General features: G+C 31.6%; 2 protein-coding genes across 2 annotated transcripts; one reads left to right on the plus strand and one right to left on the minus strand.

Moving 5' to 3' along the window:
* Nucleotides 1–1,821: 1,821 nt before the first annotated feature.
* Nucleotides 1,822–12,901, minus strand: LOC132738321 (adenylate kinase 7-like). The gene is made up of 17 exons (XM_060725804.1): nt 12,743–12,901; nt 11,650–11,826; nt 11,302–11,410; nt 9,914–10,008; nt 9,482–9,592; nt 8,360–8,443; nt 7,888–7,973; nt 7,615–7,705; nt 7,233–7,310; nt 6,737–6,886; nt 6,058–6,186; nt 5,504–5,744; nt 4,783–5,046; nt 4,317–4,397; nt 3,504–3,643; nt 3,045–3,203; nt 1,822–2,299 (listed from the first exon to the last, which is right to left on the minus strand). The coding sequence occupies exons 1-17, from the start codon at nt 12,833–12,835 to the stop codon at nt 2,261–2,263; spliced, it is 2,127 nt and encodes a 708-aa protein (XP_060581787.1). The 5' UTR covers nt 12,836–12,901; the 3' UTR covers nt 1,822–2,260.
* On the plus strand, nt 12,874–17,502 carry LOC132738322 (protein FAM89A-like). The gene is made up of 2 exons (XM_060725805.1): nt 12,874–13,306; nt 16,529–17,502. The coding sequence occupies exons 1-2, from the start codon at nt 13,025–13,027 to the stop codon at nt 16,820–16,822; spliced, it is 576 nt and encodes a 191-aa protein (XP_060581788.1). The 5' UTR covers nt 12,874–13,024; the 3' UTR covers nt 16,823–17,502.
* The last annotated feature ends 7,275 nt before the right edge of the window (nt 17,503–24,777 follow it).

Consider the following 24,777-nt stretch of genomic DNA (forward strand, 5'->3'; position numbering starts at 1 on the left):
TTGACAGGGGAATAGTGTGAAGCATGTTAGAATATGATTTGAAGAATCATGCATATTTAAGTTATTTAAATAATATTTATTACGTTAAAAAAATTATGTATGTCTTGCAATAATACTGATATGAATTGTTGCTGAAAACAGATGTGTTTCCGATATTGTCAGCAGATGTGAAGTTTGTACAAATATGGTAAGACAGAGCTACCTTAAAATGTGCTTTAAATTATTTTCATCTGCTTACTTGTGCAATGAAGGGCCCCTGAAGCATACCTTCACCAATGAAACTGGCAAGGCACTACATCATATCCACAGTATTACTTTATCCCAACAAGCACTGAAGAATGAACTTATACTTTTAGCTGAGCAGGAACATGTTTATATATTCCATTATTCCTTTTCATGTGCCAAAAAGCAATTATATTGTGTTGTGAAGTGAAACCCTACTGACAATTATTAACTTAAAATGTCAATTTAATGGGCAAAAAGATTGACCCAATTCTTTTAATGTTAAATGATTGACCCAGTTCTGTTAATGTTGGCAGTTATTTTGTTATCCTTTCAAACTAGGGCCACAAATATTTGGGCATTTCTGTTAAATCTCAGATTTTCTCCTTCTGTTGTATATTTGATTATGAGTATTTCTTGAACAATTTTATCCGAAAAATGACTTAAAAATTTAAAGTGTGATTCTAACAGAGGCAATAGAAGCCACATAAATTACAATCATTTATGCTGTTTTCTTCATTTAATTTGAGGAATTCTAAAAAATTAATGTAACAAAATGTACACATATCATATAAACTGGGTATATGTACACTAACTGCTGTTCTACAGAAATAAGAAACTTCGACGGGAGTGATAGCAACAATAGAATGTTTCTAATTTCTGTAGAACAGCTGCGGATGAATTAACTAACATACTTTGTGTCAAGGTTTATTTGGCCTCATTAATATTCACTTTATTACATCATAACTATTTTAAAGAACGCGGTTTTATGAAGCACTATGAAAAATAGAAGGCTTCTTTGAACAGAATTTCATATAGTATCAACTTTGTTCTTCTATGAAAATTAACGCACAACATTTTTAGGAAATACAGCATTTTCATTGGATGACAAATAAGATGGACACTAAAATATATCTCCAAAAATATTAAAAATTTATAGATGTCTTTTCAGTTTCTATACAAATGAGCTGTCATTGAGGCCAAAGTTTTTAGCCAAGTAAGCTGCCTTTGTGGCTAAGTGGTTGTGTTGCTGATTTCAAATATCACTTGCCCCTCAACACTGTGCCGGGTTTGAATCCTGTCAGGGACTTTGGCTTCTTTTACATGAGGAGGAAATACAGCTTGCTTAAGGAAGGTTGATGGTTTTTACTCAAATGCCTTCTTCTGCCTGAAATAATGCAGAAAGGGGCACCTGTGGTCTTCCTCCACCATCAAAGCACAACTTTACAGTGTTGGTGTGACTTTAAATCTATTTAAAACTAACAAGATAGACAAAATAGGAAAGTACAATGCTTTTGTGCCATAGATTTGTGAGTTTTGATCCTCAATGTTGTACATGTCTTCTGTGCATAATTTTGCAACAGACATCAGGTCTTTTGCCATTGCCAAACTACATGTACTGTTTAAAAGGTGATTTAAGTGGGCAAGTTTAAAATGACTTGTAGAAAGAACAAATACTGGTAAGTAAAGTTCAAAGTAAACGTTTGTTGGGATTTGACAGAAGTTTTTGCTGGCACTAAAACCAAAATCTTTACAAGTAAAAGGTCATTTCAAGTACAAATACAAATCGAAAGGAAACAAGTAAAATGCAAGGATTCAAAATTTTCATAAACTTTTATTGCAAAATGCTATTTTAAATTTTTTATAGATACATGTACAATGAATAGGTAACATTCTAGAGCATAAAGTTATAATCTTTATCAATGAAATTACAGAATAGAAGAGAACTTAAAAATGCATACACCATATAAAAGTGTTTATTAAACGGAATGTCCAGGTACTGCTGTAAAATACACCATACACAACAAGACTTTGTCAAAACAGAATAATCATGTAAGCTCTAACAAAATCTATGAATAAATAAATGTTCAAAAAATAAAATAACAGTGCACAATTTTTATCACAGACTTTTCATACAAATAGTAGTTCACATACAATATTGAACAGTAGTTGATTTTGCTTTATAAACACAGTTTTCCCAACATTATCAATGAATAAAATGTCATATTTTTTTCTATAATATGCCAAAAGTTGATCTCTAGTCTACTTGTGGATTTTGTTGGAACAAATACTCAGCCTGAAAAAATAGATACAGAAATATATATCGACATGTGTATAAAAGACATAAATAAGAAATAACATTTTTTAAAAGTGTAAAAATAACCTTGAAATCATACTAGCTTGTCAAAAGGCTTTTCTGACAAAGTAATTTTAAACATTCATTTTTGAACCCCTTTTCAAGTTCAATTAAGGAAAAGATGGATAATCATGTTAGAATGAAATTATATAAACTCTCTGACAGGAAGATGAAGATACATTTATTTATTAAAGGGACTCCACCTAAGTTTTTTGACATGAAAAGACAGGAATTTTTTTTTCGAAACTTTAACAGTATTTGATGTAGGTCTGGATTAATAACTTGTGTGCAAATTTTCAAATTATCCCCTCGATCAGTTTTCCAAGAATAATCACTTTAATTGTGCAAAATGACCAAGAAATGAAAAATGTTGCTTTTCACTCAAACTTGACTAAAAAATCGTGCAAAAAAAAAAGATTTTTAATTTTACTCTGAATATTTTTCTTTGTAAACGAATGCATATTCTTCCATATTAAGTGAAACACTTGCTCTATGCAAGAAATTAAAATTTTATGTTTTTAGGCTTTTTGACCTCAGTGGAGTTTGTTAAAACTGTACTTGCTATTACATGTATCTCTAAGAGAAAATGATTAAAATTGAGTAGCTCACAATAAAATGTCTGATTGGGCTAGCTTTATTTGGTTGTTTACAAATAATACAGGTTTTACTAGTACTATGAACTTACTAGGAAATCAATGGCGTCATCTGGTCTGGTTTTACAACATTCAATGAGGCCCTGGGTGAGGGTAGGCATCACATGTTTCATGAGATAATTCCTCAATGGTATTGACTGGGCCTCCAGCAGTTCATACTCCTCACGTTTTACTTCATTCAATCTTTGTGTCTGTAAAAATAGTGGGATTAAATGTAAACAACAACAAAACATCATTGGTGAGGACATTAAAAAGATAATTTGAGGTTATCTCTTTGAGTTTCTGTTAATGATATTTCAATTTATTTGAATAAAATTACATAAAAGTAGGGTCATATGTGTGCTAAATGAAGTATTTCACTGCTGCCAGTGGTGAAATACTTCATTTAGCACACATATGACCCTAATTTTTAATTAAGACTTAAATAGCCAGAAAAAAAATAATAACAATATTCTTATTTAAAGTGATACAAAACTCAACAAATTATTTACCCATTCTTCTTGTCTCTTCTTTCTCTCTTGTGCTTCTTCTAATTCTTTTCTCTCTTTCTCTTGTTTTTGCTCAGCTTCTTTCTTTTGTCTTTCTTCTTCTTCCAGTTTCTTCATTTGTTCAAGCTCCTCAGGTGTAGGTCCTGGAAGACAGAAATATTTTAGTTTTAATGATTTACGAATCCTTTTTGGATGAAATATGCCTCTTCAACCACCTTTTGAAAGAATATGTGCTTGGTTTGAAGATTACACTTCTTAAGAAGTGAAATACTGACAAAGAAAGACAACCTCTGTGCCTTGATATTTCAAAAATGAACTGGCATCAACAAAGAATCATTAAGCTTCAGTATGTGATTGTATTGAAGGTGGAGGTCTGATTATAAACAACTTCCAAAAAATTACTGACAGAGACCTGAAGTACCACTCAAGTATTTCTAAACACAGATCAATGTCTTGGAGGTGTCAAGATATTCCAAGAAGCCCCAAGGAAAGAACAACTCATTTTTCAAAGTTGGTAAACAAAGATTTTGTTCATGAAAGAATAAGCCTTGAAGAATTATCATATTGTTTAGCTTCCTAGATTTGTATAGTGATTTGCATGGGTTAAAAAAAATCATTTATCTTTATATTTTGGCCTAAAATTACAGGTATTCCATGATGAGAATTAACATTAAAAACAGATTTCTAGCTTAAATATGACAGCAACAACGCCACGTTGCTTATCAAACTTGTTTTTATAAGGAGTGACATGTAAATATGAATCAATTTTTGGTTTCCTATAAGACACAGCACTTGCAAATATGATTAACTTCTTACCATAATTTCTGGCTTTTCCAATGATTTTCTTTATTTTTTCTACTGTATCCTTCATCATATGGGAGCTATCTTTCACAACATCTGAAATAAAACACAAAATTATAAACATTTATTCAAAATGCATACAGCCCCGCTGTCTTATAGATTATCAAAATGATTAAGCTTAACATTTTTGTCATTCACATTTAGAAAGTACTGAAGAAGATGATTTTGATAACAATATATATTACTGTTATTGGTAAAGCAAACATAATTTTCTCAATATCTCTTCTAATTAAGAGATTTGTCCACCAGCTTAAAATGAAATTCAATTTTCTGTATGCCATTGTATAAAGAATTTTGCTAACTCAAACAAGTGTGAGGGCTTGAATGGTAACTATGTACCATACTTATATGAAACATCTGAAAACTAAATGTTTTCTTATCAATATTTGTAATATATAAAATCATTAAAATCAATATATACCAATATCTTCAGGATGTATCTCCAACTCATCAAAATAATTAAGGACAGTTTCTTCCTCTGTATTAGCGTTCCTGTAAGCCTCGAGTCTCCTCACAAGACCCTCCTCCGTGTTATGAGTGTTGACCACCTCACTCTCGGGAAGGTTCATCACACGATGTTTCAGAAATTCATCATTAGCTTTAAGACTGATGACGTGGTCAGGCATTATAAGACGGTTATAGTTAGTTGGCTTGGCTGACTCCTCAGGCTCCTCATCATCCTCAGCTGTAACATAAATAAAAGCATGATATAAAAATAGAAATGTCATATCAAAGTCAAAGTGCGATATCAAAAAAATAAGTTAATATCAAAACATAATCTGATATCAAATAACAAGATAAAGAGATATGAAAAAAACATAAGACTATACTACACAAGCTTGATAACATAATGTAAAGAAATGTTTAAAGCAATAACTTCCGTAAACTTCCCTCAACATTTTATTATAATATGCCTATTGGTACATTCTTGTTAGAATATATACTTTGTTTGGTAGTAAATCAAAACTACTAGTATTAATTTTTAACCTACATTTTAACAAACATAACTGCAAATTCAATTACTGGTAAAAGAATCAAAGTTATGGTACACAATGTTTTTGTTCAATTGTGAATATGAACGAAAAGAATTCTTTAGCAAGTCATAAATACATTGAACAGTAGAATATTCATAAGAATCTTACATGCAAAGAGCTCTTTTGCTTGTTCCATAGTCTTTGGAAAACCATCCAGGATAAACCCTTGGTTCTGACACGGCATTGATAAAAGTTTGTCTCTGAAAAATTTGAGGACATATGTATCCTCTATACGTCCATTGTTATTTTCCTTGCCCTCATTGATTGAGTCGAGAAGTTCTTGAGCATCTTGGGCTTTTCCTTCATCTTCTTCCTGATCTTCAGAATCAGCACGACGAGATGTGGTTGTCTGAAGGAAGACATATAACTGTACATAAGATAACTGCATTCATTATTATAGAAACAACTTAACACAATGATCTAAAATCTGTATTGGTATTATATATTACTTCATGTTTAAGTCATTACTGTTTTGGAAATTGGGGAGAGGTATAAAAAAAAGATTCTTCATACAAAATGCTGAAAATTCCATTCATGAAGTTTATTACGCTGTACATTCAAATGGACAATGATGTTAACTTCAACTCTGTTATCAATGAAACTAGATATTCTAGTATCTGAGTAAATATTATCTTTACAACAAATTTAGTATATAATCATACCAAGTCATCTATAGCCTGATCAATGACGTCTTTAATCTTGATGTGATGTAATTTGTAATGCTCACACAACTGTTTCACAACTGTTGACTTTCCACTGGCTGGTGGTCCCAATACACACACTCTCAATGGCTGAAATAAATAAACAAAATATGATGTATTCTATAACAATGTAGTTTTAATGCCATTTGTCACTCCAATACTGAAGGGACAGATAGAATTTCTATATTTTTTAATATGAAAGAGGGGGTAATTTTAACATAGAAGAAATCCCAAGTTATAGAACTTGGCCTGGGAAGAGATCATAATGTGTTTGATACATGTATAAAATTTCATTGTAAGTTTGAGTCACTGGCTTCAACTCATAGGTAAATTATATTTTAAGCCATCTGTATAATTATAGTCAAAGTCGTTAATATTGCTTGTTTTAGTATTGTATATATAAGTTGGATTTTTACTTAGCAAAACCAGACTTATGGCACAGTTAACATATATTAAAGTGAACTGAAACTTCAGACATAAAAAAGAGCATATTTTTATACAGTTTTATGCTTATTACAGTGTAAACTGACCCAATGATATTCATCAACGGGTTTTAACTAATCAAGGATATTACACAATGAGCATGGCAACTTAATACAATTTGAATAAAATATAGAAATATGAAATACATTGTACTTACATGTAGGTTCCTGGTATCTTTGTATTCTTTGATAATAGCTTGTATATTCTCCACCATACCAGCCTCTGACACCCAACTGATTCTCATGTTTTCTTTGACATTCACTGCATCCATACGTAGGTTAACCAGTAACATGTCAAAATCATTTTGCTGAAATGTTCATTATAATGAAAAATTATCATTTTCCTATGCTATTTTGACGACAAATAAGAAAATTCTTTATGACAACAATATCACTTTGTATGTTGTTTCATTTCATTAGACAAAATTGTAATGCAACACAAGCTGGTTCACCATTTAAAGGAAACTACTCACGTTAACAGTACTTTATGTAAAGCTTGCTTCACAGGTGCAAAACAAAAATCAAACCACTTGGTCTGCTGTTTCAAAATTAAGATAATTATGTTTTGTTGATATTTTTGTGTGTTTTTCTCTTTCTCTCAATTTTTTTTTTTAATTTCTCTGCTGTTTACTAATATTAAATTTTTGTCAATACCTCAATTTCCTTATTCAAAAGTGCTTCTTCTTTGGTAATATTCTTCACTTTGTCTGTGCCCAGGCTTCCACTAACACTCTACAAAACAAGTCAAAAGATATATAACAACTGCAATTAATCATTTTTTTGTACCCATAAAAATTGTAAAGCAGAAAAATGAAAAGATGATGGAACAAAAGATTGTATTATTTATTTACAAAACATCAAACACATTACAGACGATCATGCTCTAAGATTTAACATGAATAAGTACTTCATTTCATTTCTCTCAAAAAAGCTTTTCATATGAGTTTATATATTTATCCTCAATTTTGGAAGAATGAGTATTACAGTTTGTAGAGGATCTATGTATAATGTATGGTAAGTATGGTAAAACTGTTACCTTGACAATTTCTTCTAGGGTACTGTTTGAGTCATCTTTAGCAATGAGATACCGCACCTTGGGTCGACTGTCAGCAATATTCTGGATCACTCTGTTTATTGTAAATATGTATATATCATAAACTTTGAAACACATTATATATAATGGTACAAATGTTACAAACTGTAAGTCAAAAACACTGCATAAAAATCCTTAGAAATATCAAGTTCAATTTAAAATATTATAAATGTTCAACTTTGCTTTACATGTATATACAAAAAGAATATCACTTACGCAGCTAGATCTTTAATGTGGATTGTGGGTACAACATTCTGTCCATTTCCAAAGCACAGGAGCTCTGGGGCATTGTGCCAGGCAGACTGAAAATCAAATTGCAAAAAATGGATGGTAAGTTTATAAATAAAAGATTCTTGTGTTAAAATGTGTTAAATGTCATCATCAAATGTATATATAGTAAAAAATTCACATTCTACCTATTGAATTACATGTATTTACACTATTAAATTTTATAAAATCTGATTAATCAATTTTGTTATTTCTTTCTCTGATAATTTTGAGTAACATTTCAACTTTTGTCCAAGCATTGTGGACTTCAGACTTAAGTCACATACAGTATTTATTCCGATCAGACTACATGGTCAAATATGCAGGACAGCCCTTTACTGTTGACATAAACCTGCAATTAATAAATTTTACACTCTAGTCTGTAATAATTTGCATGTTACACTCTAAATAATGATGTTACCTTGAAGAGATAATGGAAAATCTGCTCCTCAGCACCATATGTGAGACCAGATGCTACCACATAAGTTACCAGCTTGCTTTTGTTCTGAAATTATAATATTTAAGTTACATATATTATACATGTGATTAAAAAATATCTAAATCACCATTTTCATCTCACTTTTCACTTGATTGTTAAGTTATCATTTGTATTACTTTTAAGGGTAAAAAATAGATCCATAAATCATCATAAACATTTGTTTATTTCTGTTGGCACATCTAACATAGCACATGTACAATGCAGAAAGATAAATGAATCTACAGATGGAATCATTCATTATATTGATGATAATGAAGATGATTTACATTACCCATGCATAAAAATTGAATATACATGACAAGGTTACAGTTACATAAGTGTGTGAGTGTCTCATTTTCAAAACAAAAAAATTATACATGCTTTATATCACAGGCTAGGGCAGTTGCATACTTGAAATAAACAATACATCTCATCAATATTGAATAAAATGTGCATATCACTCATGTGTGTTGTATAATTATAAAATATATACAACAAGTTTACAATATATCATTATAAACATATAGATAGTTTTCCTCCTGTACGTGCATTATATAAACATGCTAAGTATGTGATACAATATACAGCTTACTATATAATCTTCAACAGGTGTAGAAGAGGCACTACTCCCATCCTAGTATAATTTAATCAGTTCAATATTGATTATTCAATCTCCCCTTATCAAGTTACAAGACTGTTATTAAATATGAATTTTAAACAATATCAGGGTTACGCTGATTCTAGGCACTTCAAATAACCAGAACTGTGACAGGAAGTAACACAGTTGGCAAAAAATTCTTCTCCATGATTATGGATAGGATCCCTTAAAACAGTAGTCAATAAATGAGATTCATTAAGTCTAAATTTCATTTCGTTGATTTACCAGTACATTACAAAGCCAGATGAAATAATGAGGTGGAAAATAGGAACCCATATTACATTTAACTGATCGATCTTTTAATTAAAAATTAAATTTAACAAAAAAATTGATCAACCTAAGCCAATAGAAAATAGCAAGTCTAAGCCTTTAAAATACTTAATCTCTAGGATATGCCTGATACTTACAGTCTTTCCCAGCTTAATAACTGTTTTCTCAGCACTGATGTGTTCCTTGAAATTAGGATGTGGTTTTCTTCTTCTGTAATCATCCTCAGTGAATGGGATTTCTGGATCATCCTATCGTAAAAATATGCTTATTATTCAATGTACTGCATTACTTTATCGGTTAACATGATCTACTCTTACAATTTATTCTATCTTCTCATTGTGTCTGCATTACTTCATAAAACAAACATAAGCATTTACCACAACCGCTAAAAGTTCAATACTTTCAGTATTACTAAAGCATTTTCTGTGAATGACTTAAATTTAAAGAATTAAGTTGATTATGTAAAGTGGTATACTTATATCGTAGTGCTATAAAGATTGGTGACCTATAAGCGAATATCTCATTTTTCATTGTTGATTTTTGGATTATAGATTAGTTTATCAACTTACAGGGTCCAATGGCTTGCTTTTGGCCCATGTCATCACAGAGGATATGAGGATAAACATTTTGGGCTTCTCAATTTTTTCCAGATCAGAATGAAGTTCTGAAAGTAGAAGATAACTGTAAATTAGATATTAATCCTATGATATAGCAATCTACATCCAACAATAACAAGAGCTGTCCGTAAGACAGCGCGCTCGACTTTTTTATTGCTTGCCAATAAAAAAAGTTTTTGCAGTAAAAGGCAATACAAGAATCTCTGTATTTTTAAAGTGAACTAGTTGTTTGATACCCTTGAATATTACAGCAATGTTTATATGACATAATTTATGGTAAAGTGAACAAGTGGATAGGAATGAATTTTTTTAGATTTTTTAAGTTTTTTATTGCTTGCCTATAATACAAAACATTGACAGTTAAGGGCCATAATTCAAATAAAATCTTTGACAGAATTACCTTCTCCTGGACATGTTTGGGAATCATGATTGTAAACAAGTATTCCAACTTTCAAATTAATATCTCAAACAGTTCAGTCAAAAAGTGGACTGGTACTAAAAACTTAACCAAGATTCTAAGTCGATAAAAGGCCTTAATTTTTAAAACAAATCCTTGACAGAGTTACCTTCTCTTGCGTACAGATGGGGGTAATGATGTGAAATAGCATTAAAAGTTTCAAAGCAATATCTCAAAGGGTTAAGGCAATAAGTGGATTTTACCCATATTCAATGTATTTTCTAAGTCAAAAAGGGGCATAATTCTGTCAAAAACCTTGACAGAGTTATGTCCTCTTGTCTGTTGATGAAGGTCGTGATGGTAAACAAGTATGGTCAGTTTCAAAGCAATACCTCCAATGGTTTTGAAATAAAGTGAGGTGGTACAAAAAACTTAACCAAGCTCAATACACTTTCTAAGTCAAAAAAGGGCCATAATTCTGTCAAAAACCTTGACAGAGTTTATGTACTCTTGTCTGTAGATGGAGGTTATGATGGTGAACAAGTATGGTAAGTTTCAAAGCCATACTTGTAATACTTCTGAAATAAAGTGGGGTGGTACGAAAAACTTAACCAAGGTGTGACGCCGACGCCGACGCCGGGGCGAGTAGGATAGCTCCCCTTTTCATAGAAAAGTCGAGCTAAAAATCTTTCAACATTTTGAAAAAAAATATAACATTTATATAACATACATATATTTTTGTATTGTTTCTTTATTTTATTTTCTTGAACTAAAGTAACAAGACACTTGAATATAAATATGTTTAATTCAAATAATACACCTGGTACTTTCTATAATTTGCTTAATCTAATGAATAAAAAAATCAAAGCAAAACAGCCCAATAAAATCTTACATATATTTCAGAAGAGTATTATGAAAAGAACGGTCATTAAAATATTTTTACCTGACACAGCCCAAACAGCCTCATCAATCTGGTCAGGGTCCTCTGTGATATCATAAACAATAACATCACATTCAACAAGGAACTCATACAGCTGATCTTTGTTGTCAAACTGTAACAAGAATAAAGTCAATGTGTAAGCATACAACATTTTTTTTTATCATTATAGTACTATTGTGATAATATCATTAAATTATAATTTAAATTTTTAAATACTAATTATCATGCTACACTTTAACAACTTAATAATAACAACAAAACAATAACTAAATAAACAATTTTGTCTCAAAAGATTTTTGTCTGAATATATTAATATATCATTCAATTAACATAGCTAAAGGAAATACTTACATTAACAAGTTCTTTCACATAATCTGGTTTCTGTACATTTGGTCCCTTTTCTTTGGTTGTTCCAACAATTTCATAGCATCCTTCTTTTGGAGGAGGGATGAAACTGTCTGTAGACTTGGCATCATCTTCTTCCTCAGGCTCTTCAAGGGAAGCCCCAACAACACAACGGGATAAATACTGCAATGTAAAATAGATTGATATATGGAAATGAAGTGTTTCCGCTACTCTGCATTTCTTGCATTTTTGACGCAATAATTTCATGAATGAGACATTGAAATTTGCAAAGCTTGTTTTCTATGATGCAGTCATAATCTACCGTAATTGGATTTCTTTTCATTAAGTTATTTCTCCTATTATTTGCACCATCCTGTTTAAATTGGCAATTATTATTTGAGTATACAAAATTTATTTATTTCCGGTAACTGCATGTATGTATAAATTGCTAACTGATTCTTTGTCATTATCGGCACAATTTCTGTCCGACTTTTAACTGTTAGACATGTTCAGTCTGGGTAAACAAGCGTGCATGCAGACGCTTTTCTCACAATGGCAAACACACTGCGAAGGATTATTGGCTTTAATAATGAAAATATCTGAGTTTCTGCAATAAACACTAGTCTGACAGGTTAAATGTTTTAATGCAAATAAGCTTTGGTTCTTCCTTAGAATTTTTTTGTTTGCAACCGCAAAAAGTGAGAAATTGAAGTTAATATTGAAGTTTATGTGAAATCCAACAGTTCTGACTTTGAGATTGACTTCTGTAGTTTTTACTTTTTTATTAAATTTGACCCTTTATAATTTCAAATATTTTTTATACAGAGGGTCACAAATGACCCACATAAAACTAGTCTGGCAGATTAAACACTGAAAAAGCATCATAAAGAATTTCATAATGAATTATTTCATAGCCCTTTTGTTTGCATAATGCATATTAGTATACTATTATGACATGTAAGCCCAGGTCTACACTTAGATCAGAAAAACAATGTCGCGAAATGCAATGACAAAACCGAAAGTTAGAAATAATTTCTTACGTTTAATTGTTAATTTCAATTTTTTTGAAAAATGAAATATCACATTGACGATGCATTACCTTGGATAAATTTTTCCCTTGAAACTGGTCTACTTGGTTAACAAATAACCGTTTACTTTTTGGTTTATCTCCATCGTCTTGCGTGCTCGCCATTTTGTCTGTTTACGTTGCGTTGCTAAGGTACATTCGGTAAGTTCCGTAGTTTCCGGAAACTCGCGACTTCATGATCAGGGTCAAAGAACGCTCAAACGCTTGAATCATTATGGCTGACAAAAGTTTTCAAAGTTTTAGAAAATGAATTTAAATACGTTTTTTAACATCTGACATTTATTTTTAACAGAAATGTCTGAAATAAACGGTCTACCTCCTTTGCCTCAATGTTTTGACGGCTTGATTAAGGTCGAAAGGACCGTCTCTGAGACCAGTCTGGGTGAAATACGTGAGGGAACTAGCCATTGCCTCAACATATTAGATAAAAATCAGAATGAAAATACGGGAACACGTAAAGATATAGCCGAAACAGATGACGATGACAACGTACTTGAGGACTCAGTGTCCCCTAATTTTGATGACACGCCATTTTCTAAATTAAATACTGCATTACGGAGGCTGAAAAATGAAATGGTAATTTTTTGTGAGATTAGCATAATTAATATCATGAAAGGTGTTAGCTTAAGGTCTTCAGCATACCCGTTTATATACTATGACATGACGTGAACGCTGAAGACAGACCCGTACGGAAAGTCCACCAATAATCGTGCCAGGAATCATGAAGTGAACACTGAAGCGAAAGTTCACCAATAATAGTGCCAGGAATCTGACACGCTTGTATTCATTCATTGAACATGCCCAGGGCTCATCCGGAAGGGCGATTCAGGCGATAACTTCGCCGTGTATATTCCAATTTCGCTCTCCCGATTGATCAAAGAGAAGTCAACATCGCCGATAAAATCTTAATTCCCAAATAGTAATTACTTAGCGATGTAAAGAGCAGAGATTGTATCCGCCCATATGACGACCGCTAATTATCATTATCCAATCAGAGCGTCGCTTTATACTACCCTTCTACCTGTAAGCAAAGCGATAGACCGCCTACTCTAAACAGTAAATAATGAGAGCATCGGCCCGAAACGGTATAATTGCGTGATAGTTTTGCGAGTTTAATACGGGATTTGGCGGTAATTATAGATTGTTTTTCCCCGATTATCTAAACACGTGCAATCTTCCCTAATTGATATACACGATGCACTTTGATGGTGGGTTTTTAACCCGAGTAAAGGCGATGTGCAATGGATTTTTCACGGCTATCACAAAACTGTTAGTCAATTAAAAATAATCAATGTCATTAATGTTGAGCCACAGGATTAAAAACTTAATAATAGTTTTGAATGATTTCAGTCTGTTAACATCAATTTTTACTGTAAAATTGTTATGTCGCTCATGTCATGGCTACAAGGCGAAATGCCGAAACCGAGCAACTTAAGAAAGTTACTGATTCTGAATGATAGTTACACCTACGCGAAAATTTAAGAAAGCCAATTTGCAAAAATCTTGCGATTGGTATGTTGTAGCGGTGGGGGTGTTTGGCATTGTTCTCTTTGTAGAAATGCCAAATTTGACACAGTTTACGCACATGGGCACGACATCCTGGCGAAACTACATATCGGTCGTATATCATGTAACCTATATCATGTAACGTATATAACAACAGTATTTGTCAGGAAAGAAGTGTTCTTTTTGTTTCAATATATATATTTGTTTTAATGTCGTAAATATGACGCTCAGATTAAGATTTATCAATATTGTAAATTTTAAAAAGCATTATTTATAAAGATATTACCGAATTTAACATTTCATGAAAATAAAGGGAGGTAATTAGAAATTAATTTTCTACAATTTCTCAGTCAAATTTTTCAATAAGAAATGAATGTATGCAATTTTAGTAATCAAATATAATGTGCACAAATGTTTGCAGTACATATTTTACATATTATTTGATGTTTGAAAATTGTTTTATAAGCATAATTATATGCATATAAATTTGACATTACAACATTCAGGAATCTGAAAGAAATTTCTGTCACCAAAACAGAATACTCATAGAACAGATATTATTAATCATTATCCAATGTGACCTCAGTGAGGAAAGTGAAAAATATAAAATTGATTTTATCATCATATCTATTTCTTACACATTATCATCAACAAATCTACATGAAAAGATATAAACACATATTTAGAGAAAGCTTATAAATAGCTGATCAATAGATATCAAAAATAAACTTTTTTATTCATATTTGCAGCTCAAAACATTTAGATGCCATTGCCAGATCTACTATTAATTAATCTACTATTAATTAATACTACTATTAATTAATCTACTATTAATTAATAAACTTGAGGAATATTATATGTGATGTTAATTGTGTTTATGTTATAATTAAAGGATGTATAGCCATGCATGTTAATGCATACACATTGGGTTGTTTCCATTCTCCCTAATTTTCGCGAGGAAGTCACTTCTCCCTAAAATTTCCCCCCAGGATGAGCCCTGATGCCATGAATTAAGTGAAGCATACCTTGATAAAACTATGTATAATCAGTTGATAAGCCAAGGATGGACACATTAAAATCTTATTACAAAGATAAACTACCTTATAGTTTCCGACAGGTAAAAAATTCAGCACTTGGCTGCCATATTGCCAAAATGTTTGACCATGTGATTATGAGATTGGCCTTTAAGGGTAAATTTGCGCAGACAGTTAAGAAAACAGAACCCATGTGCTTCCAACTTTTTTATAAATTACTTTTTTAAAAAGATATTGAAAAAGGTGATTTACTGACTTTTAGATTCAATATAATGATATTTGGGACTAAAAAATTTAAGAAAAACTAAATAAAAGCGTTATCTTGAATTATAAATATTGAAATAATGTAAACAATGATTTTCTAAATATTGTACATGACTCTACTCTAATTGGTTCCCGCCAATGACGTCATACGAGGTCTCATGAAGCTCCTAAATGTCATGGCCGACTCTAGTCCGCATACAGTCAGCGTAATTGATGTTTCACAGTTAAATAGGCAATTTAAAAGATAATGAGTATTAATATTTTGATACTTTAAATGGTATAGAACAATATTAAAATAATTGTTTTATCGCAAAATGCACAACTGTCATTTTTACTTTAGGCACAGGAAATAGATCGGCAGCACTGTTGCTGGTTTGAATCAATTTAAATGGTTAAAATCAGAGAACATCTTTCAGTTCTTCAAAAAGTCATAAGTCTAAAATATATATATATTTTGTGACTTGTCTCAGTCAAAAATGTATGCAATTAGAGCTTTTATTTTGAATTTGTTTTGTAAACAATTTCTCCGTTGGACATGTTATGATGTCATCGTATCAACATGAAGTCAGTGATAACTAATTAACTTTTAATAGAATGAATATGGTCAAACCAGTCTAATCTGGTGTCTCTGGATCGGGAAATACTCGCACAAATTTCTATGATAACATAAATTTCTCTAAATTATTATGATGTACTGTCAATGAACACCTGTAAAATGTCACGGCCATGTGGACTCAATACAAAAACTGTTACACATTGGTAAAGCAAGCTAATGTTGCAGAATACCAGTTTAAAACAAAACAAAATTAGCCGCCAACTATTTTGACCTTTGAATGTCACAATATTTGCCTCAAATTTGATAATGATTACTGTTTTATAAAACCCAAAATTCTAAAACGCTCTGTTGATAAAATGTTATGATCAGAAAAGCTGTCTCTTTATAACATTAACAATATTAGAAGTAAACAATTTCCTGATTTTTTTCTTTTTGCAGGCTGGATTAAGAAAATTGGATGTCACATTGTTATATCAGTTGTGGACATTACACGAGGCTATTCAAGAATATAAAGCAGTAATGCAGGACCAGTATTCGGACATGGGCTCCGAATACTCTTGGGGTGGTCTCAGCAGTAGAGCATGCTCTATTACCAGTATTGATTCATGTGACTTCAACGAGGATTATACCTTGCAGTCAAACCCCTCAATCATCAGCTCGTTACAGGGGAGCACTACCAGTCTGATCCAGCAAATAGAAGAGTTGAAAGTCAGGGCCGAAACAGAATTTTAAGGCTAAGAAACCATTATTATAGTAGCGGCTATTTAGGAAAACAGTTCCAGTCAACAATATCAGTATTCGGTATATACTGGTAAAAGGTTTTATTACTTAAATTAGACTTATATCTACCATATATAATATTCTAGTAGATAAGAATTTTATGCTTTGTAAACAATAGAAAAACTTCAGAACACATGGCAAAGGGGGGATTTTCCAAGCTAATCGCTGGATTATTCTCCCTGAAATTGTTGGGGGGAAAAAAACATTTGCCAAGTTCCAGATAAAATTTGTTGTGACGTTTTTCCTTGAATTTTGATTAAAGTTTTGTTTTTGATAAATATTCTATGAGTCAGGTAGATGTTAAAAAAAAGACATTTTATTGTAGTATCTGTTTAAGTTTAAACAATTTTTTGTTCAATTTTAGTATCACTCTTGTATTCTTTTCACAGGGTTTAGAGTTTTCTTTTCTTCTTTTTTTGTCAATGTATATATGTTTTTGACTTTTACTTGCTAGATTTTCATTCGATTTTTTTTAAGGTAACTGTAAAGTCTTGCATCTAAACACAATAATATGAGTATCTAAGAAATAGTCAAATTAATATGTGACAATAGATTCATATAGTTTTTATTTAAAACCCCAGTTTTTATTTAAAACCCCACTAACTAAAAAATATTTAGAGACAAGACAATGACCAAACAAACAAAATATTTCTTAAATAACCAAATAGCTTACAGCAAAATAAACTGGGAACAATTGGTTTTATGTCTGAATGTATTTTACTAACAACTGTGATAGAATTTTTTGGTCTTGGTGCAAAATGGTTGTATCTCCTTTTTATCACATGACATCAATTGTTTACACAGGAAAGTGCTTACAGATTTATTCTTTTATATAACATTTGTAAAATATAATATTCACATAATGCCGCCATGATTTGTCAGTGATTCTTTGCAATTCACCAATTAAATTCAAATTTTATGTCAATTTATATATGGGAACTGATAAGATTTTTAAAAAAGGAAAATTGAAGTTCTATTTTGGTAGTTTTTTTTATATATATATATATATTTTCAGGGCATATTTGCCTGTAAACTTCTAAGAAATATTGAACTGTTTTGACTTGCTAAGATGAAACAGGTTATGTGATCATACATGAATATAACTCTTAAATGTCATGTATAGCACAGATATTTAGCTCCATGGTATCTGGTACATGTAGTTTTTAAACATTTCAAATTTATCTAATTTCCCAAAAAGCTGCTTACCCCCTCCCCCAAAATTTAAGCAGGGGGATTAGGGTGGGGGGCTTTTTCAAAATAGCTGGAACTGACCCTGATTTTCTATATGGAAATTTCTATTTTGTCATCTGTCTGATGGTATCAGTTCATGCAGAAGTTCTATACAGAAATTATGTTATCTGTGGACCAAAATAATCTTAAGTACTTTTATTAACCAGGTTTTCCGAAGGAAAAAACTGGTTATTAGATTGAGGTATGTCGGCGTGCGGGAGGACGGGCGGGCGTAAACAATTTCTTCTGTGCTCAACTCCTCCTACATTTCTCTACAGATTTTGACCAAACTTTCACAGAACCTTTGTCATCAAGTGCCCTGGCGCATATTGTCCGGGTTTTGTGATTGGATAATATTTGACCTAGTTATGGCCCTTTGTTTTTTTCCTTATACAGAATATATAGTGAACTATTTCTTCTGTATGCAACTCCTCCTACATTTCTCAACGTATTTTGACCAAACTTTCACAGAACTTTTGTCATCAAGTGCCCTGGCCCATATTGTCGGGGTTTTGTGATTGGATAATGTTTGACCTAATTATGGCCCTTTGTTTTTTTTTCCTGATATAGAATATATATTGAACAATTTCTTCTGTGCGCAAATCCTACATTTCTCAACGGATTTTAACCAAACTTTCACAGAAGGTTTGTCATTAAGTGCCCTGGGGCATATAGTCAAGGTTTTGTGATTGTATAATATTTGACCTAATTATGGCCCTTTGTTTTTGTTTCCTTATACAGAATATATAGTGAACAATTCATTTGTGCTCAACTCCTCCTACATTTCTCCACAGATTTTGACCAAACTTTCACAGAAGCTTTGTTACCAAGTGACCTGGCGCATATTGTCGGGGTTTTGTGATTAGATAATATTTGACCTAATTATGACCCTTTGTTTTTTTTCCTTACACAGAATATATAGTGAACAATTTCTTCTGTACGCAACTCCTCCTACATTTCTTAACGGATTTTGTTCAAACTTTCACAGAAGCTTTGTCATCAAGTGCCCTGGCGTGTATTGTCGGGGTTTTGTGATTGGATAATTTTTGACCTTATTATGGCCCTTTGTTTTTTTTTCCTTATACAGAATATATAGTGAATTCTTCTTCTGTGTGCAATTCCTCCTACATTATTCATGATTTACATTGCACATAGTTACAATTTGTTGCTTGTATTTGTATTTCAACTACAACATATTTATCTACAATGGTGATAATAGAAAACCTGGTTTCATGGCATTGCCATGTTTCTTGTTGTGAATTTATATAAACAGGTGTTGTTAATTCAGACAAACATTTGTTGTCAATTCATATAAACGTTTATGAAACTTGATAAGAAAAGATAATGTATGGCATGCTTCAGAACATTTTTCTGAACCTGTTTAATAAATTTTTACATGAATTAACAACAAATGCCTTGTCATATAAATGATAAATCTAACAGGAGATAAAACTGTTTTGCACCAAGCATAGTTTTTTTTGTCTTCCAGACATTTTCATTTGTTTTATTGAATCATAAGTTATGATACTTGTTTTAATGCTAATGATTTCAATTTTTTTGATAAAACTTGAACATTTTGTGTGTTATGACTTTTATTTTCAGTTTTACTGTATTTTTAAAGCATATTTTGTTAAATGCATTTATTTCTCTAATCCCAGAAGCATTTAAAATGTATATCTTATTTGCTAGATATTTAATGGATTTTCAGCAATATCATATCATCTTGGTGTTGAAAATAATATGCAATAACATGAGGTAGAAGTATGGATCAAGACTAGGGTACATATAATCTGACTGATTCTGTACTGTTGAATGTAGATTTAATATTGAGATCCCTTACAATAACAAATGGACATTTACAAACTCACAGCTAGACAAGTTAATGTAACAGCCTAACAGGTTAGACAAGATCAAGGGTTAATGAGTTATTTGGAGTTTGTTGAATTAATAGGTTTTGACAGGCACAAATCAGTGCTTCCACTACTTACAAGGTAATTGCAACATACAAATGTACATTTAAATGAGCATTTATTGTTGAAGATTGGTGCTATGGTTGTCAGATGCTATGTATTGTATTGTATGCATGTCATTAGCTCAACTATTCAAAGAATTGTGAGGGGTCTTATTCTCTTGTTGGCATCAACAACATGCTTTGGTTAAGATTTTGCATGCAAGTTGGTATCTCCAAAACTAATGAAGGAATGGGCTGAAACTTCACACACTTTTGCTATTTGAAAAGTAAATATTTTACATGATGGACACAGGTCTCTTGAGTTACCTTTTTACAGAGTTATGCCTCTTTTCTTACTGTCAAGCACTGAGAATAGTCAAGCACTCTGTCATCTCATGTTTAATATATGATTAGTATTCATTATCATACATTTTGATGTTTTTATGTGAAAAAAAAACAACAAAACATTTTTAAGCTTTACTGACCAATTATATATCCCTTGAGGCATTTATTATTTACAAATTGTTTTATATTGGTGATTTATTTATCTATTTGGACCAAATGTTTTATAATTTGTGTATTTTTGGCTCTTAAACATTACATAGGCTTCAGCTGTAGTCATTTCATCGATGGATATTCCAGGGCTAATTATTTTGAAAATTTGATGAGCAACCTTTAAGCAGTTCATTTTTTCCTGCATTTTGTTTTTGTGTCTCGTCATTATTCAACATTTGTATCAGACATATTGTGTATGATTCATTTTGTATCTTTTAAATATTTAGTACATAGAGGATATTGAATGGGTGTAAATTCATTACTGAATTTTTGAATGAGAGAGCAAAATATTACTTTATTCAACGAGTTCAAACAATTCAGTAATGAACCTACACGAATATAATATTCTATTTATCACATACCCAAAAAGGAGACTGCTTAAAGTGCAAAAGAATCTATTTTTCTCAGACATGTCTGTTGTGTAACGCTAACATTTAGCGTGTCTTTACACAATGTTTGTATAACGCAAATGATATTGTGTCAAAATGTATGCACAGCAGTGCAATACTATTTTCACAGAGTTGCAAAATCGGCACGGGTATGTGATAAATAAAATTAATTACCTAGTCACTGCATATATATACATGTATTTGAGGGGATATTGTTTTACTCAGCATTTTACTTTGGGTTAATTGTATCCATTTGCCAAGATAGTGAGTCAGTAAGTATGTATGTACATAAGTCTAGGCAGTGAAGAAATAATAGCATATTACATTAAAGCCAATGATAAACATATTCAGTTTTATACTGATTTGTCTGTTAATGTTACTCTATTAAAAGTCCATTAAAGATCGTTTTATCTGGTTGTCTAGGTAGCATTTTAGGGTTGGTTGTGTGTTGTTTTTTGTGCCCCCACATTAGTGGCGGGCATTTAGATTTACCCTTGTCCGTCCGTCCTTCCGTCCGTCCGTCTGTCCGTCCGTCCTTCCGTCCGTCCGTCCGTTCACTTTTGTGTCGCACGTAACTCAAAAAGTATTTGGCCTATAGTCATGAAACTTTACAGGAATGTTGATCAGCATGTGTAGTTGTGCACCTGGGTATTTTGGTCTGGATATTTTTAGTATTTTCAGAGTTATTGCCCTTGACTTAGTAAAATTTGGCAATTTTCAACTTGTGTCGCATGTAACTCCAAAAGTATTTGACCTAGAGTCATGAAACTTTACAGGAATGTTGATCAGCATGTGTAGTTGTGCACCTGGGTATTTTCGTCTGGATATTTTTAGTATTTTCAGAGTTATTGCCCTTGACTTAGTAAATTTGGCAATTTTCAACTTGTGTCGCATGTAACACCAAAAGTATTTGACCTACAGTCATGAAACTTTACAGGAATGTTGATCAGCATGTGTAGTTGTGCACCTAGATATTTTGTCTAGATATTTTTAGTATTTTCAGAGTTATTGCCCTTGACTTAGTAAAATTTTGCAATTTTCAACTTGTGTCGCATGTAACTCAAAAAGTATTTGACCTAGAGTCATGAAACTTTACAGGAATGTTGATCAGCATGTGTAGTTGTGCACCTGGGTATTTTCGTCTGGATATTTTTAGTATTTTCAGAGTTATTGCCCTTGAGTTAGTAAAATTTTGCAATTTTCAACTTGTGTCGCATGTAACTCAAAAAGTATTTGACCTAGAGTCATGAAACTTTACAGGAATGTTGATCAGCATGTGTAGTTGTGCACCTGGGTATTTTCGTGTGCATATTTTTAGTATTTTTAGAGTTATTGCCCTTGACTTAGTAAAATTTTGCAATTTTTAACTTGTGTCGCACATAACTCAAAAAGTATTTGACCTAGAGTCATGAAACTTTACAGGAATGTTGATCAGCATGTGCAGTTGTGCACCTGGGTATTTTTCGTCTGGATATTTTTAGTATTTTCAGAGTTATTGCCCTTGACTTAGTAAAATTTTGCAATTTTCAACATGTGTCGCACATAACTCAAAAAGTATTTGACGTAGAGTCATGTAACTTTACAGGAATATTGATCAGCATGTGCAGTTGTGCACCAGGTATTTTCGTCTGGATTTATTTAGTATTTTTAGAGTTATTGCCCTTCACGTAGAAAATTTTTGCAATTTTCAACTTGTGTCGCAAGTTTCTCAAAAAGGATTTGACATAGTCAATAAACCTTATAGGCAGGTTGCTCAGCATATTTTAGATTTGCACCTGGGGTTTGGCTTGTGGATTTATCCAGTATTTGTAGAGTTATTTCCCTTGACTTAGTAAAAAGATTGACAGAACAGTGTCGCGGTGGGGGCACCCGTGTCCTATGGACACATTTCTAGTTTGTTGTTGTTTTTTTTAATAAAATAGATAGACTGAAGATACCTAAGCTCAATTGACAAAGAAATGTAGTTTTGTATTGAGACTAACTTAAAAATTGATACCTTAATTTTTTTACAGTGCCATTATTCTGTTAAAGTTATGAATGTTTATCTTTCTCTTCAGTGAATGTAAGTGCGACTTTCCTGAAATTTACTTATTGCCAATGTTTTTATGATACTGTTACCATTAAAGTCTATAGTTATATAGAAAAAAAAAAGAAATTGTATTTAAGAAAGAAAAGGTGTATGCCTCTTTGAAGGATTAGACAATTGAATGAAGGGGACAGGGTGATATTGTAAAGACTGTAATATTCGGTCTTGAAACTGTCATCAGTTATAACAGGGTACAATCATATATCTATTTAAAACACATATCTATAATATTATATAGTATTTTATGATCTGATGTAATGTGAATGATCTTGAAATAGAGTATTTATTGCATAATTGTGTTTAGTTAACATATCTAAAGTGTTTTACAAACTTATATTATACATAACTGGATACAACGAAAGACTTTCTGCAGTCTGGCTGCACATTTTTCTCACCCTGTGATGTTAATTGCCCGATATATATTAGCATTTTGGTTTTGAAATCCCTTAAAATAACATTTTGTTTACAAATTAATGTGTTTGTGTTTATTAGGAAGATAAACAATTCTAAACTTTGGCTGGTTCAAATTCAGTATCACAAATTAACTCTTCTGATACGACATAGTTATTAAGTTTTAAGTACAAAAGTATAGGATAAGAGAGTAACACTGTTAGTAATTGTACTAAATAGTAATTTTTTAATCACACTTTTTTACGGATTGAGAATTTGTTAGTATTTTTAAGGCTTTTTTTAACAACTTTGGCCAAAATTTTCTTTATGTTATCTGTTGTAGATGTTGTGTTGTATACAGCTCGACTAGGTTAATTCTATACATGTCTTTTACACAGACTATTTTCTTCCGTTTTGTGGATGAATTATGTGTTGGTGATTAGTTTATACTTATTTTATAAAGCTTGTTTCTGAAGAAAATATATTTTAGCTCAAGAGTAATAATATAGATACTATATATATTATGTTCTTATTTAGTATAATTATTTATCAAAAGCTTTAATGATTAGTGGAACTAATTTTTTCAGGCGTAGACTTATTATTCTGGTTGTAAATAGGTGCTCCGCAACATGGAGTAATTTACCCACTCCTTGTTTAGTAAAAACCAGTGCATTTATGAACAAGAAATTGAGATTAATTTGCATTATTACCTCATTAGGGTATGATCAACGAAATTTCAGAATTTATGTTAAGTTTTTGTCTTTAAATTATTAAATCCCCAGAAATCAAACTTGGCATAAAGAATCAAAACTATTTTTTATGTATTTTATACTTGCATAAAGCTGTGGGATACAAAATATGATTTTATTTTAAAGAGGGTTTTAATGTTTGTAATTGTGAATTTAATATGAAATGTAAAAACTGTATACCGATCAGCCCTTAAACTACTACATTGGAAAGTAATTTGCCTTTGCCACCAGTGCAGAGTTAGACCAGTCTGCATGCCCTTGCAGTCTGACTATGCTTGACAAACTTTAAATTTTTTCATCATGATATCCATGAAATGGACAGTTCAAAGAATGGAACCTAGACATGCCTATTTAAGAAATTCAGCAGGTTAAGGGTTAAGCAGTAAAAAGTTAAGCAGTAAAAAAACACTAGAAATGATAATTAGTCCTATGGCACCAATCTTTGTAGTCTGAGCAAATTCTAGACTGTAAGCTGATGAGACTTTTTATATTCTTATTTTAATTAGCTATGGGCATTAGTTCAAAGCACAGAAACACAAATCATCTGACATGCAGGT

This window comes from Ruditapes philippinarum, unplaced genomic scaffold (assembly GCF_026571515.1).
Source record: "Ruditapes philippinarum isolate M1 unplaced genomic scaffold, ASM2657151v2 ctg195_1_1_1_1, whole genome shotgun sequence".
Lineage (NCBI taxonomy): Eukaryota > Metazoa > Mollusca > Bivalvia > Venerida > Veneridae > Ruditapes > Ruditapes philippinarum.

Coding starts and splice junctions, on each gene's coding strand:
- LOC132738322 (XM_060725805.1), top strand. CDS start 13,025: ATGTCTGAAATAAACGGTCTACCTCCTTTGCCTCAATGTTTTGACGGC. Junction 13,307..16,528: donor GGAGGCTGAAAAATGAAATG/GTAATTTTTTGT, acceptor TTCTTTTTGCAG/GCTGGATTAAGAAAATTGGA.
- LOC132738321 (XM_060725804.1), bottom strand. CDS start 12,835: ATGGCGAGCACGCAAGACGATGGAGATAAACCAAAAAGTAAACGGTTA. Junction 7,706..7,887: donor CACATTAAAGATCTAGCTGC/GTAAGTGATATT, acceptor TACAATAAACAG/AGTGATCCAGAATATTGCTG. Junction 5,745..6,057: donor ATCAGGCTATAGATGACTTG/GTATGATTATAT, acceptor GTCTTCCTTCAG/ACAACCACATCTCGTCGTGC.